Below are 14,734 nucleotides of genomic sequence, written 5' to 3' on the forward strand. Positions count from 1 at the left end.
TGTTGTTGTCCCCCTCCATCTACCTGTGAATCCCCTAAATCCTTTGAAAGGATTTCAGCTCTGTCTGTGCTCACCATGACTGATTTGCTTGCTACCTTGAAGGGTGGCTGTTCGGGGTCTGGGGATGCACAGGACTTTCGATTTGATTTAGAATTTAGTAGCTAGGAATAGCTGCTATTTAATGAAGTGTAGACTGACCTCTGGTGGCAAAACAAAAAAATGAACAAACAAAAAAAAAAACAACCAACCAACACCAACCAACATAAACCCACATATATACTTCACTACGGGTAAGAAACAAACCGGCAGGACAGGAAACAGAGGGCAGATTTTTTTGATCCAAACAATAGCTAAAAAATGGACCAGCTAATTTTTTTGTGGAAAGCTGGCCAGCAACTATTGAGAAAAATGGAATGAACATTTCTATATTTAGTAATTCTTCTACCAAACCTTTATTTTTCTTGTCCTTATAGCAGTAGCAATGTATTATAATGATATCACCTACATTACAGTACAACTGTGTTGGACAGGCTGAGCCCACATAGGTGTCACAGTCAATGGACTGTCTAAACCAGGGACTAGGTGGGCTGTCTGTCCCAGCTCTGGCTGGGTGACAATTGTGACCAGATTTTACCAGTATGTGACAGTAGTATCAAATGCCATCAATTTGAAGCCCTTGACACGAGATCACTCTTCTGCACCGGACACAATAGCCCCTCACTTTCTGGGCAGAGGTGTGGGAGCTTCTGCAGTAGCAGTCCTGTTAGGTCTGGTCTGCTTCGGTCGATGATCAGAGCCTGCTCTGCCACAGATCTGCGCAAGTCTGTGCAGAAACAATTGCTTCAGAATGGCTAATTCAGCTCCAGAATGATCCTGAATAACATTTAATGAGGTGAATCATTGTCTGGTGTCTATATCTTAGCCATAGTCTATCCATTCAGTCCACAGATACATCAGCTCTTACAAATTTCTTGCTAAGGTCACAACACTTCCTGTCAGATGTTGTCAGGGCCATGGGATTTTCCTGCTTCCAGGCAGTAGAGTGGCCTCACCCTTTCCTTGATGCAAATGGTGGGAAGACGTTTCAGTCCACAGGCACTTCTTAAAGCCACTGTCCATTGGTATTGTTCTTCCTCTGATGGTTCCTCTAGGAGCTTGCTCCTGTTGGCTCAGTCATGTTGGTGAGATATGTGCCAGTGTTGTTCCTCCAGGTCTTAAGGCCTTGGAGCCTAGGAAGGACGGTAGTTTCTGTGCTGCTGAAAGCTGACCATGATGTTATGACCACTGACCATGCTTATTTAATGGGCTTTGTTATTTGTTATACCTTTTTCTCAAAATTCCCATTAACACAGGATGACAAAGAAAGATCATCTTATTAAACATCCCATGAATGGGATTTGGATCTGTCTCTGGACAGATTGGAGAGCTGGGCGATCACCAACCGCATGAAGTTTAACAAGAGCAAGTGCCACGTCCTGCACCTGGGACAGGGCAAACCTGGCTGTACGTACAGACTGGGCGACGAGACGCTGGAGAGCAGCCCTGCAGAGAGGGATCTGGGGGTTGTGGTTGACAGCAAGTTGAATATGAGCCAGCAGTGTGCCCTGGCAGCCAGGAGGGCCAACCGTATCCTGGGATGCATCAAGCACGGCATTGCTAGTCGGTCGAGGGAAGTGATTGTCCCGCTCTGCTCTGCGCTGGTGCGGCCTCACCTCGAGTACTGTGTGCAGTTCTGGGCACCACAGTACAAAAAAGGACATTAAACTGTTGGAGACAACTTCTACATCACACAGACCTTCCCCAGCTCCATCCAAGCCACACAGCACTTCTTTTCAAAATAGATGGACCTAAAAAGTACTAGCAGCAATACTGGAACTGGTCAAGAACAACATGCTTCATTTTCCTAGGATTACATGCTGTTCGTTTCCACCTGCAAAACAGCCTCGGAGAATTAAGAGAATACCAGCAGGGGACATAGAATTGAATTTCTGGTCACTATTACATCAGGATCTGATGACCTTGACTGACTTTAATCTTTGCTTGCTACCCATCAAGGAAATTGGAAGTCCTCTGTCACCTGAGACAAGTAAGCCAGCTAAGCATCAGTCCCTTTCATCAGCACAGGTTACCACACCTGATTAAACAAGCTAAGACAACCTGACTGACAGAAAGTTCAAAACAGTTTTGTCTCATACTGCCTCAAGTTCTGTTGACTTCAGCCTGAATAAGTTGTTTAACAGCTACATTGTAGAAGCTGTCCATTCCAGCTAAGCAACTTTGCTCATGTTTCCATGACCAAAAAAAATAAATGAACAGCCTTCACAATGGAGAGGGATTCAGACCAATTTGTACTACTGTTCTTGGAGATGAAGGAGTTTGTTTCTTTCTTTAAAATAAAAAATAAAATAAAAATAATAAAAAATACTTCAAAATTCAATCTGCCTTCACACAGAGGATCCAAGCAGCTTTGCAATGAGACTCCTCAGTAGAGGCTATATGAGCATACCTGTAACTAAACAAAAACAATGACATATTTCCTATAGTTAGCACCAGAATTAACAGGATTCTGCTCAGCTTCTCCAGTATTTTCCAGAAAGAAAATAAAAAATAAAAAAAAATCAGAGCCAAGGACAGACAGCCCTATTTTCTCACAGCACTGAGATTTTGATAGTTAAATTAATCACCCTTCTCCCTTTTACTCTAAAATGTCTAGGGAGAAAAATGTAATGCACAGGGATAAGCACAGGCAGATAAAAATCAACTTTCCCCATCAACCATGTCAAAAGCTTTGTTTCTTGGTAAGTGTAAAATACTGGGGAGAAACAGCTTGGTTCATAGGGAAAGCAGCAGTAGGGTTCACCCTGATTTTAGTGATGCTCCTTACAAAGGCAGGTGTTGTCAGGAAACCAGCCAAGTGTGATCCCGATGAAAGTCTGTGTACCCAACTTTGTTGTGAAAAATGACTGAAGAGGAAGCCAGACTCTTCTCACTAATGTTCGCGGACAGGACAAGAGGCAACTTCTGACAGAAGTTTAAAACCAGGATATTCCATCTGAACACATGGAAACACTTTTTTACTTTAAGTGGCCAAACAGGTTGCCCAGAGAGGTTGAAGAGTTTCCATCTGTGGAGATACTCAAAACCCAACTGGACATGGTCCTGGGCACCTGCTCTAGCTGAACAGGGATGGTTGGACCAGATGATCTCCAGAGATCCCTTCTAACTTCAACCATTCTGTGACTGATTTTGTGAAATAGATTGAATTAGGAAATGGCTAAAAATCAGAGAGAAGGGGTTATGGTAGATCAAACTGAAAATTATCTACTGGTACGGAAAAGCCTACACTACACTAGGATGTACAAAACAGAAACCCTTCTTACTATATGCTAGTCTGAAAAGACCTCAGCTGGAGTGCCACTTCAAGTCCTGAACACTGGATTTCAGGATACAAATGGGTCAGCTAAAGAAAGATCCTCTTCAGCAGAAAAGGATGATTTGAGATCCCTATCAATCTATGAGGAGTATAATCTCGAAACAAGAAGCTGGGAAATTGTATTCAAGTAGTAGACTTGCAGAGAGGAAGGAAATAAACTGCCCTCCGCATCCTCTGTGCAAATAAAGATTATGAAAACACACAAACAAACAACAATAACAACAATGACAAAAAAAAAATAAAAACAGCAATAAACCAAAAGTGAAGCTCTAAATTTCTTCCAGAGGTCATTCAGCCTCCATTAGAGGCTTTTGAGAACTGATAAAGCATCTCTTGGGAAGTAACAAAGGTATAATGGAGTAACAAGGGAGAGATGAGGGAATACTACAACTTCCAGAGCCCTTGGAGCCCATTTTGTTGTGCTTATATGAAGTGACACAGTTATAAGGAAGAAACATTTCATTGCCTCAGACTTTCAGTGAACTTTTCGACCACCTAGAGTTACTGCTTCTTATCCCTCTAGCTCACTAGCTCTTAAATTTTCACAGGTAAACTACAATTTCACAAAAGTCATTAGGTCAGCACTATCCGTGTACCTTAAAGGACTAAGCTTGAATATATGGGCTTGATACAGAAGTAAACGATTCTGTGACCTGTGTTATACAGGTCAGGTAGGCCTAAACATTTCCTTCACTTGCAGTGGTAAGATAACCATTTCTGATAGCTAGGAGTCACAATGTGGCTTGCAAAACCAAGTGAGAATGTCTACCTCATGCAAGAAGGCAGCTTGTACTGAGAATCTGACCAAGGAAATATGAATACCCTGTGAAAGTTACCTTTATATTCACCTCAACAACAACAACTAAAAATAGGCCCCATAAGCAAAAAAAAAGAATCTCGAGGTCAACCTAGAATCTTAGTTATCTTCCAGTTTCTCCGTTAATAATCAAGATAAAAATATTTAAAAACTGTGATGTGAATTCCCACTTTCTCTCTCGTCATACAAGATACAAAAAAGAATATTGGCAATTTATAAGCAGAATTCTTACCGCATTTCAACATGCAACATTGGTCTCACTTCTGTACGATTAAATAGACTATTTACACACAATTCATATATATCTTTCCCTCTGTATGCACATGCATTGGTCCTAGCCTAGGCATCAAAGGCCACATGTGAGTTCTCTGGGTCAAATTTTGTTTAAGCAATTCCAGTCTGAATGCGTGTTTTGCATTGGATAGGTTAGGATCTCATCTCAGTTCTTCCAAATATCAGCATAGACCACAGACTCTGACCTGTTAATCTTGTCACTGTGCTGTCCTCCGGAGTGATCTAGCTGCATGTAAATGACTGGGCCCTGGAAACAGAATAAAAAAAGCACAATCAGTATTGCTCAGAATAGGTCATACTGCCCCTCCCTTCTGCAAGGGCTACAGCAAGACCAAAGCTAAAACAAGACCACACAGCTCTTATGACTGCTAGTGACACTTTAAAGCAAGTGGAATGAGCCCTCACCTATAAATGAGCTCTAGTCTGCCACCTTGCTCCTATTGGGAGCGTGCCAAACAGCAGGATTTCCTCCCTTTAATAATGCTAAGGCTGCTTGCCTTCTCACCATCAGCAAAATACAGAATCCTTTGTTCTGAAAAGCAGCAATTCTTAGATGTTGTGGTGCAGAGAAAGATACAAGGCTTACTCGTATGCATGCCAGATTTAATATTTTACAAGATAAACTACGCTACATCTTTACCAGTAGATAGCAGAGTGTACTTCATGTGCTTACTACCATTCAAGTCCTGTAAATCTCAGCACAGCTGTACCACTTGGATATAACTGAGGGATAAGATAAACCTGCAGCCACCTCAGGACACCACAGTCACTGCCCAAGCAAATGATGGGATCAAGGCCCACACTGCAGCAAGCCAGAAAATACTAAAATGGTGCAGTAACGCGGAGTCTTACCTCACTTTTGAGCCAACCCTGCACAGAGTTAAAAAAAAAAGTGTAAAACTAAATCCTTGGTCAGCTAGGCCATCAAGGCTCTCTTTTGCTACCAACCAGTCCAAGGTATGGTGCAGATCTGCAAACAAGAGAACTGCCCAAAACCATCACACCAGACCTCCACACATCAGGTATGCTTGGCACCTTCTTGGGCCGGTCTGTTCAGCACTGCCCAGCACTGACAGATATTGCCAGGTTTTCCCTTGAAAAGACTGCAACACAGCCACACGCCTCTGTTATATCTGCTGGAGTGAAGTGGAGGACATTAAAGCACCGTCTTTCAGCAGGGCATGCAAACACCCCAGCACTTTCCTAAAGGACCATGTCCTCCAAAACACAGCCCACAGGAAAGCAAGCTGCAGCTGTTCCAGATGGGCTGAGGGCAGGACTGCAGCCTACAAAGAGCAAGTGCCTGACAAGACAAAGGTGGGACCTTTACAGAAAGGGCTGACCCGCAGCTCCAGTTCTGCACACCACAACTGACAAGCACAGGGCAGAAGGCTGCGACCACCTACCAGGAGATCTCTGGGGAGAGGCCACACACAAACATTACCTGCACAGGAGAGAAAGGAACTGTTCTGTTAGGTGGAGGGAAGAGGGGGAAAATTGCAAGGACAGATCTTCTTGTTCAGTTCTTCTTGTTCGAGGCTTTTGCCTCGAAACCATTTCACCCATTTAACTCCATTTCTGTTTCCCTTAGGTCCAAGGGAGAAGAAGCCTTCACAGATATTTCTCCCACTCTCTTCTCTCCAGTACTTTTGGTATGCTGCCAAATTAGAAAGCATCTCTACGGAATTGACACAGAAAGCTTTCCATCTATCTTCCAAAGCAACTAGCTAAAGATGAAAAGGAAATCTTCGACGGACCATAGGTACACTTCTGTACAGCAGTTTTCCTTCCAACACAAAGGCAAAGCATGCACCTGCCGTATAACTCATTCTCCTTGAGAAGCAGTTTAAACCCAAACTTTCTTCCTTCCAGGTAAACCACTTCCCAAGTTTTAAAGAAAAAGAGTAGAGGAAGGGGATGGAAAGAAGGATGGAAACTTACAAGCAGATATAAAATGCTGAATAGAAATAACACTGTGGAAATGCTGAAAAAAAATATATAGATGTCCTAGAAAAGTTGGGATTTAGAGTCTCATTCAAACCACCTTTTTTTACCCCACTGTTGATTCTCACATTGTTCTGATCTCCAACACTGTATCTGGATTGCAATAAGAGCTAATTGCAATCTAATTGCAATCTAATTGCAAAATATACAAAAAGGTAAAGACAAAGTGAGCCTAAAGTTTATTTGTAAGTAATTTAGGAATTCTCATTTGCCTGAAACCATAGTTTAAGGACATGGTAAATTCAGCTCTACAGCACTTTGTATCAGTTCAAAAAAATCTACAGCTTCATAAAATACTCACTATGACATTTCAAGTTTGCTCAAGAAATTCTGATGGGTCAGTTTTCTACCACAGGAGTTCACTACTCAGGATCAGTTTTATCACTATTCTGATTTTATGCCTGGTTAAATATAGTTATCCTGCACATCAGGTGGTGATGGAGAGGCTGACTTGCTGTGGTCACTTGATCCAAATCAAGCTATCGTTGTCTGGATATGTTCACTGTCACCTAAACAAATGGTAGATTAGCTGACGCAGAGAAAAGGAGGAGCAAGAATTTGCTATAAAGCCTCACCTATCTGATTTATTGCCAGCTGAATCTTAGTGAAGACTTCTTACATAGGTAAAAGCTTCAGAAAAGTCTAAACAATTCAGAACTTTCACCGAAGTCCAACTAAGATCATTCTGACTCTTCAAAACTAAAAGAAAGAGCAGCACTGCCATAAAATAACCTGCATTTCCTGAAGTCTTGTGATTTTTTTCATTCAAACCAATGGAAAAAGAGGAGCAGGTATACCCATACCTTGCTAAAAGTTTGTCAGCAGAGTCATGAATTGCAAGTTACAGCAAAGAGAAAGGAGTCATGAAGTTAGACCACCATGCCATGTGGTTTACAGTATTCTCAAGTTCTTTAGATTCTGGAAGATGTTGGAACTACGACAGATTCCAGCCCCAGGAAATTTATCTGAAATTTAAGTCAGGATTCCCTGCACCATGAACTGCTCCCTCCTAGGGTCCTGGTGTCCAGCCCAAAGCTCAGAACAGAGCACAAACTAAGCTTGTTCAGGTATTCCTAAAGACCAAAAGCCTGAGGTCTACATTGAAGTTAATGTAGCTTTAGCGCTCCCAGCTTCTACACTGACAGGCCTACCCACTTGGGATCTCTGTGCCATACTGCTCTGTACATCATAAATGTACTTCTGAAGAAGTAATGCTTTAAGATGAACAGTACTTCAGCCTGCCCAGAAATGAGTAATCAACAACTCACAAAGCACAAATACAAATGACAGCCACCTTGGAGCAAGCATTTCTTGGGACAACACACTGCCTCCCAGTTTGCCTGTTGCAACCCAGATTGTTAGCTAAACAAGGACACCCAGCTGGGAAATGCATTTAGTTCCTGCCTTCAACAGAAATGTATTTCTCTCTCATCCAAGTAACAGTCATAGTAGAATACAAGTCACTGCAGAATGATGGCATGGAAAAGAAACACCATATACAAATTTGACAGGACAGAACGTATCTGCTAAGAAGAAACAGTGAAAACAAATGTTGTTGAGTCACTCAGCTGAACATTCATAGAATAAGGCAAGCTTTATCTAGGTCTTAAAGGCAGACTGCTATTAACAGACCCACTCCCGTCAAAATCAGAACTATTTTAAAACCTTATCACTTGATTATATTGCTTTTATGTTCAGAGAATAACTGTTCTCTGAAGTCATCAGGCAACAATGTGGGCCTACATACTAAACCTTTGTCTTCTGGAAGTACTGCACGTGTCAAGAACAAGATGTACTTCAAAAGCAGACTGTAAGCCCCCAACAGAGCAAGGACCTTGACTTTATCCATCTCACTCAGCACTGTATTTTTTTTCCTGTAGTATTAACACATATCTCCATTACCTCTTCAAGAGAAATGAAGAAAGCAGGTGTCAACTCTGATTTAGAAACCTCTCAGAGTCCACACACTACTCCGTAGACACTTCCTAAAAGGTGACTTATTAAGAATTAGTCCATTTTGGACTTAAACTCACTCAGGACCCATGCCTCCATGGGAAAATTGCTGAGCATACACAAATCAAGAGGTAAGAAACACCTTACCAATATGGAAATCCTGCACATTGTTGGCCGATAATTGTATATTGCACAGAATCCCTGTTTGATGCATGCTCTCTGCCCTCTGACTAATTTCCCATGAGATGACTAGTCTGAGTAAGAGCCACCTTGGTCCTTCAAAGTCAGCAGAACTTTGCCAACAGCAGCAAGAACAGGACAAAGTTTCATAATTTCAAGCCCACAAAAGCTAGGTGGCTCAGCAGAAAAGCACTCTGGGCAGCAAGAGTAACTTCAGACTAACCATCACTGGTCAGTGTTTGCATTGCACTGGCTCATTTTCACGTAAAGGCACTGCGTGCCACTTAGAGCATATACCTTCACATCGATGAGAGATTAAGTAAAATTCCTCCCCAGCACAATCCCAGAACAGCCTAGGCAGTTTTGTAGAGTGTTACACATCTAGTACATAATGTCATCTCCACGTATCTCCAGCAGCTACCCACTACCAATTCCTCATCTTCTTCAGGATCTCACACTTGTACTTCACTAACATCTGTCTATGTTAATGCACAAGATCAGAGCCATCTTTTTCGTACATAAGTACAAAAAGGACATAAAACTCTACCTCAACTAATATCAAAATGCTATTCTTTCAGATGCACTACATCTTTGAGGGATTACTGCCCATCTCTTGTTCAGATCAAACACCCCCCCCACCCTCATCACCTTAACAGACAGCACCTAATTCACGTGTCCCACCCTGCCTTTAGCTTTTCCATACCATCTCCCCCATGCTCCGGGAGGATCCTGCTTCGGAAAGAAGCAGGAAGCAGTTTACCTGGTGTGATCTGGCGGGTACGCTGTTTACCAGACCCTCTGTGTCGGAGGGTGACTTCTGCGGAGCCTGCTTAACCGGTGACATCAAGCTCTCAGATGTACCGCAGCTGACGAGGTGGCAGAGCAGAGTTTGCACGACAATGTTCAAGAGGCACAAACACACACACACACACAAAAAAAAAAGGAACAAAAACAAAAAACGAGTGATGGCGAGATGAAATTGGTGGCAGATTATGCCAAAGTAAAAGTGAACATAATGGATTCTGGAATAAACACATATAATTCTCCATCTCTCCCATGTCATTTCTCTGTCCTTCCTCCTAGAGTCTCACTGGTGAGCAACGTGAAGGAACAACTTTAACATGCGACAGTAGCTCCTTCAAAATTCTTGTTCCCTAGATATTCCCATTTAACCCAACCAGTCTAAAACTTTACAAACCCACAAATGTGTTTTCTTCACTGAGGCTTCAGACTCAATTAACTTCTAACTACAAGCTAAGTAGCCCCAGTCACTGAAGCAAGTGTTATACCACTGCTACAATTAAAGTGAACGCCTGCAAGAGCCACTAGCTCTCCATACTACAAAGGTACTTCCTAGTGAAGTCCACATTAGTTCCCTTTTTGTTTGGGCTATGATTCCAAAACAATTCTGCCCACTCACAACAGACACTAGTCTCTGGAGTGATTACTTTAAGAGGCATACATGACGTGTAAGCTATGTGTCCAGATACAGCTACATGAATATCTAAACAGGCAAATCTTGTTTGAAAACTCAGAAAACTGTCTTGTACTGAGAACTAACACCTCTGGAAGAAGGTTGCCAGTTTTCATTCATTGCTTGCTTCTTCCCATCCGCTTAGAGCAGGACTGAAAAGAAAACAAGCCAATGACAGAGAAATGAATACTACTGAGCTAAGTATATGAGCAGATGTCTTCAAACTTAACCTTGGCAGCTTCTGGGCAGTGCAGTAACGGGTCTCTAAATGTTCAGTCTATCTCCTCTTAACCCATGCACCCGGGAAAGAAAACGGGCCACCTCCTCCACAACAAACACAGGAGTTCCCTTTGCTACCCTCTGATCACTGAGCATCCTTTCCCCACAGTCTTTTTAAAAAGACAGTGTACAAAGCAAGTACAGAAACAAACAAATAAGGACAGTGACATCAAGCAGACCACCTCCTCACAGGCAATCATTTTTTAACCTTTGGGAAGTCTAACCATAGAAGATTTAGCTCTACAAACATGCCGCAGATTAAAAAAAAATAGAAATACTGCAGACCCAGTAACCACAGCAAGGGGTTTCCGCTCTGTCTCAGAGACAGAGCAGCCCTTCTGTGACCAAAATGACATAACAATGAATTGTTTTCTTTATTCACAAAATTCCTAAGATCCACACTACCTAAAAGTCATAATTCCTTTTTAAGCAGCTCATGCACTTAGATGACTGCATTTGTAAGTTTCCAAATGGCAGAGCTGTCCGAGCCAGAAGAACACTTACAGGGAGTGTGTTTTCCTTCTGTCATGGAAAGAACTCTGAATTTCCTGTGCTCTAGTCAATGCATTGGCAAGTTCACTGCTGGAAGAGATGGAGGGACACCATCTGGGATAAGCAGCAATCCCACCCCAGCCAGACATGAGACAATGAAACCCAAGCACCCAGTGAAATGCATTGTCCCTTTGCCAACAGATTCCAGCACAAATTACAGCGAAGTTATGTTAGCACAGAGCTAGCCGGTTAGTCAGCAAAAGAAGAGGAAATGTGTACACATACACACAGGTATTAACAGCAACCACCAACTTGATTAGTTACCATGGTGTCTAGTGGGACTGGAAGAGAAGACCCAGCCCTGTTACATTCCCAAACTGGCGTCTATATCAGGATCTCTGTAAGGAGAGGAAGATAAGCAGGATCCGATCCCAGCACACCAAGGCAGAAAGGAAAACAAAAAACAAAAAAAACACCAAAGTCAGATCATGAACGGAAATTGTGGCCATGCAGGGTTCCAGATGCCACGCAGTGCCCCAGCCCACCTCAGTTCAAGGCAGAGTTGTTATCTAAGAGTAAGTACATCTCACTGCTACCACCACACACTAGGTTAGTGTCATGGAGAAGAAAGTCCATAAGTTTGAAGGGGGTCACAGCACATTTGGTTTCTCTTAGCATGTCATGCAGAGCTGCCACGGTCAGCAAAAGCAGTATTCAAACTTCGGAGTTTACTTTCCTGGGAGAGCAGTTAAATCTATTATACGAAATTACTGCACGTGACCTCCTGCTCCAGGCTCAGCTCCAGCACATGTCCTTCAGCAGGAAGACAGTGGACAGCAGGTCACTCAGAAGCAAAGCATGTGGACCATCACATGTACACTCCTGGTGCGTGACTCTGCAGGTTTCTTCTCAGTTTTTAGCAGAAGGACACATGCAGAAAGGGGGAAGCAGACTTTCTGTACAATTTTGAGCACATGCAGCTGCCTTCACTGCACTCAGCCTTACCATTGGGAATAGCCAACTCACTTTCTCTAAGCTCTCCAACTGGGAAAAGGACAGGGCAAAGTTCAATTTAGAAATCCCCACAAGTTTATTTATGGAGTTGTTTTCTTTAATCTGACAGGCAACCAAGAAAACCTGCAGGAAGCAGGAATATTTGTTGGGGAAAGAACAGAAGAAGGTTATAAATCTTGATTTTGTTTCTAAGATTACAGACATAATTTTCATCCTTTCTTACCGAAGCAAATGACCATCTAAATTAGAGAGAAAGAGAAAAGAGAAAGCACTTCCCCCACCACCAACAAGCTCCATCACCACAGGATTCAAGTTTGCTTTTGTTAGGTCTTGTTGCATTCTCACATCCCCACTCAGAGAACTGTGCTTTATTTAGGAAATATCCTCCTAACACACACACACAAAAAACTTGTAGGGATGGTAACAGTTAACTAAAACCAGACAGTTGAATGAGGATGCATGTGGAGTGGTTACTCCTTCCTTACTTTAAAGAGTGGTGATGAAAGGGATTTTGGCCAGTGTACTACTGGCTCAGGAGCAAGACACTGGTAACTGAAAAAATCAGTCTTCATCCCAAAAGAGCATTCCTTAAAACTGCACGTGGCACTTTTTCTTTGGGAAGGGGGAGGCTAAGGGAACAAGGGAGTAGGGATGGGAAGGGGAACAGAACAGAGCTAGGGGATCTTAGGTTAGATGTTCATGGGGCACATAAGCTTGTGGCAGGGGATCAGCTGTAACATTTAGTGATTATCAGGTGCAACTCATGGTCAGTAGGTCTTTTCAAGCACAGCAGAGAAATAATCATTATGGGCAGATGGCCAATCTTCCACATGGCCATACCCTACCTCTAGTTATGGTTGCCAAGACTTGGCTGAAACAACTCCTACCCCCCTCTAAGCCCTCCCTCTGATCCTACTGCTGTTCCTCACATCATACACAGGTGAGGAGGGAGATCTCTTACCCAGAGTAACGTTTTTTAGAGTTGTTCTTTCTGATGACAAGACACACAACAATAGAGATGAGCGGTGTGAGACCTGTAACCGTACCGATGACTATCCCTGCCACCATGGCAATGGGGAACGCAGGCAGGCTGTCTGGGGAGAGAAGGGAGAAAACATTCAACTCTTCTGCATTCCCTGATTAACAGAAGTGCAAACCACAAATGTTCTTGACCTTGGATTCTTTTAGAGCAGAAGCACTAATGTAATATCTAGGAATTAAAACATGCAGCCTAAATGGTAGCGATTGCAGGCAGCTATCAGAATAACGTATGAACAGAGCAGACACCAAGAGTGTTCTTTAAGTCACCATCCTTCAGAAAAGGCTTTATATTGAACTAAGAATTTTTTACACGTCAAAGAACACCAGTGATAATGACAACAACCCTATCTCATTTTGTGTCTGAGAAGAAAAGTTACGTTCACCTTGCAATTCCCAGTGAGGTCAACAGGAAAAGGCAGGCACACTTGAAAGCAGATTTGAACTTAACACATTGCTAATCAACGAAGAGCGCTGAAGGTTGGGTGTTCTCTGGGTAGCATGCAGCAAACAGCCCAGTTACTACCCACAATCACTCTAAGAGAATTTATACATGCTTCTGGTGTCTCAAAATACATCTCTATACATTTTCATAGCGTCATTCTTCCCCTTCTTAAGGCAGGATCATCGAAAGGTATTAGCAATATGCTTACAAGAACACAGTATTGCTTTACTCACATTTTCCCCAATACAATTTGAGGGAAGGAGAGGCCAAGAAAGAGCAGCCAGAAATAAAAGCCAATCAGAGAATGAGTACAAAAGACTTACAGGAGAAAGAATACACAATCCACCATTATATCTTTTTGCAGTAGCAAACGACATTCCCCCTCTCATCTTGTTTAGTACAAGGAACATCTTCAACCAGAAGAATCATCTTCAACCAAACTCCTTCCACCAAACACAAGTAAATCAGCATAAGATGCAATAGGTAGAACACCTTATATAGAAAATCATTCTCAGATAACTGCATCTGACCACCACAGAATTGTTGAGTTTGGACGGGACATCTTGACATCATCTAGTCCAAACCCTCTGCTCAAGCAGTGCCAGCTTGTGCAGCCTGCTCAGAACTCTGTCCAGTTGGGTTTTTGCTATTTCCAAGGATGGAGACTCCACAAACTCTCTAGCAATCTATTCCAGTGTTCAACCATGCTCACAGGAAAAATGTGTTTTCTTATACTGAGATGAAATTTCTTGTGTTTGAATGTGTGCCCAACGCTACTTCTCTTGTTGATGGGCACCACTAAAGAACTTGGCTCAGTCTTCTTTAGATGCTCTCTCTCTCTCCTCAGATATTTATGATTATAAATATTGATATCTTAAATATAATTACTGATGAGATCTCTCTGAGTCTTTCTTCTCTTTTGCAGGCTAAACAATCCCTATGAAAGGTGGCCTAGTCCCTTAATTATCTTAGTACCCTTTTGCTGGATTTCTCCCAGCAAGGACCATGGACCATGCTTACATACAGCATTCCCAACAAGTCTACAGTCGAGTACATTTTGACACACTTATATAGGAGGGAATAGCACAACACAGTACCCTGCTGATGCAGGGGCATCATACTAACACATTTAGTATTGTTCATTTTGAGTTTAATGACTTCCAGGAGAAGGGCTGCACGATCTCTAGCCATTTCACTGTTCATACACTCATTTGACTGAATACCATATCAGCAGCTTTCCTAGCTTTTCAGTGTTTGATGCCAATTCATAACAACTCCGCAATTCCAAGTCTTAGAAAGAAATTAAAGATG

General features: G+C 42.5%; 1 protein-coding gene across 1 annotated transcript; it reads right to left on the bottom strand.

Moving 5' to 3' along the window:
- Nucleotides 1-3,529: 3,529 nt before the first annotated feature.
- Nucleotides 3,530-14,614, bottom strand: LOC121072303 (myelin protein zero-like protein 1). Its single transcript, XM_040561842.1, has 4 exons — nt 14,521-14,614; nt 12,902-13,076; nt 9,442-9,547; nt 3,530-4,791 (listed from the first exon to the last, which is right to left on the bottom strand). Exons 1-4 carry the CDS (start codon nt 14,612-14,614, stop codon nt 4,690-4,692), a joined length of 477 nt encoding a protein of 158 aa, XP_040417776.1. The 3' UTR covers nt 3,530-4,689.
- Between the last annotated feature and the right edge of the window lie 120 nt (nt 14,615-14,734).

This window comes from Cygnus olor, chromosome 1, assembly GCF_009769625.2.
Source record: "Cygnus olor isolate bCygOlo1 chromosome 1, bCygOlo1.pri.v2, whole genome shotgun sequence".
Lineage (NCBI taxonomy): Eukaryota > Metazoa > Chordata > Aves > Anseriformes > Anatidae > Cygnus > Cygnus olor.

What these genes read in the sequence shown, in the direction of transcription:
- LOC121072303 (XM_040561842.1), bottom strand. Translation starts at nt 14,614, where the DNA reads ATGGCTAGAGATCGTGCAGCCCTTCTCCTGGAAGTCATTAAACTCAAA. An exon ending in TCTAAAAAACGTTACTCTGG is followed by an intron (nt 9,548 to 12,901) that starts GTAAGAGATCTC and finishes CCACCTCGTCAG; the next exon opens with CTGCGGTACATCTGAGAGCT. An exon ending in TACCCGCCAGATCACACCAG is followed by an intron (nt 4,792 to 9,441) that starts GTAAACTGCTTC and finishes TTCTGTTTCCAG; the next exon opens with GGCCCAGTCATTTACATGCA.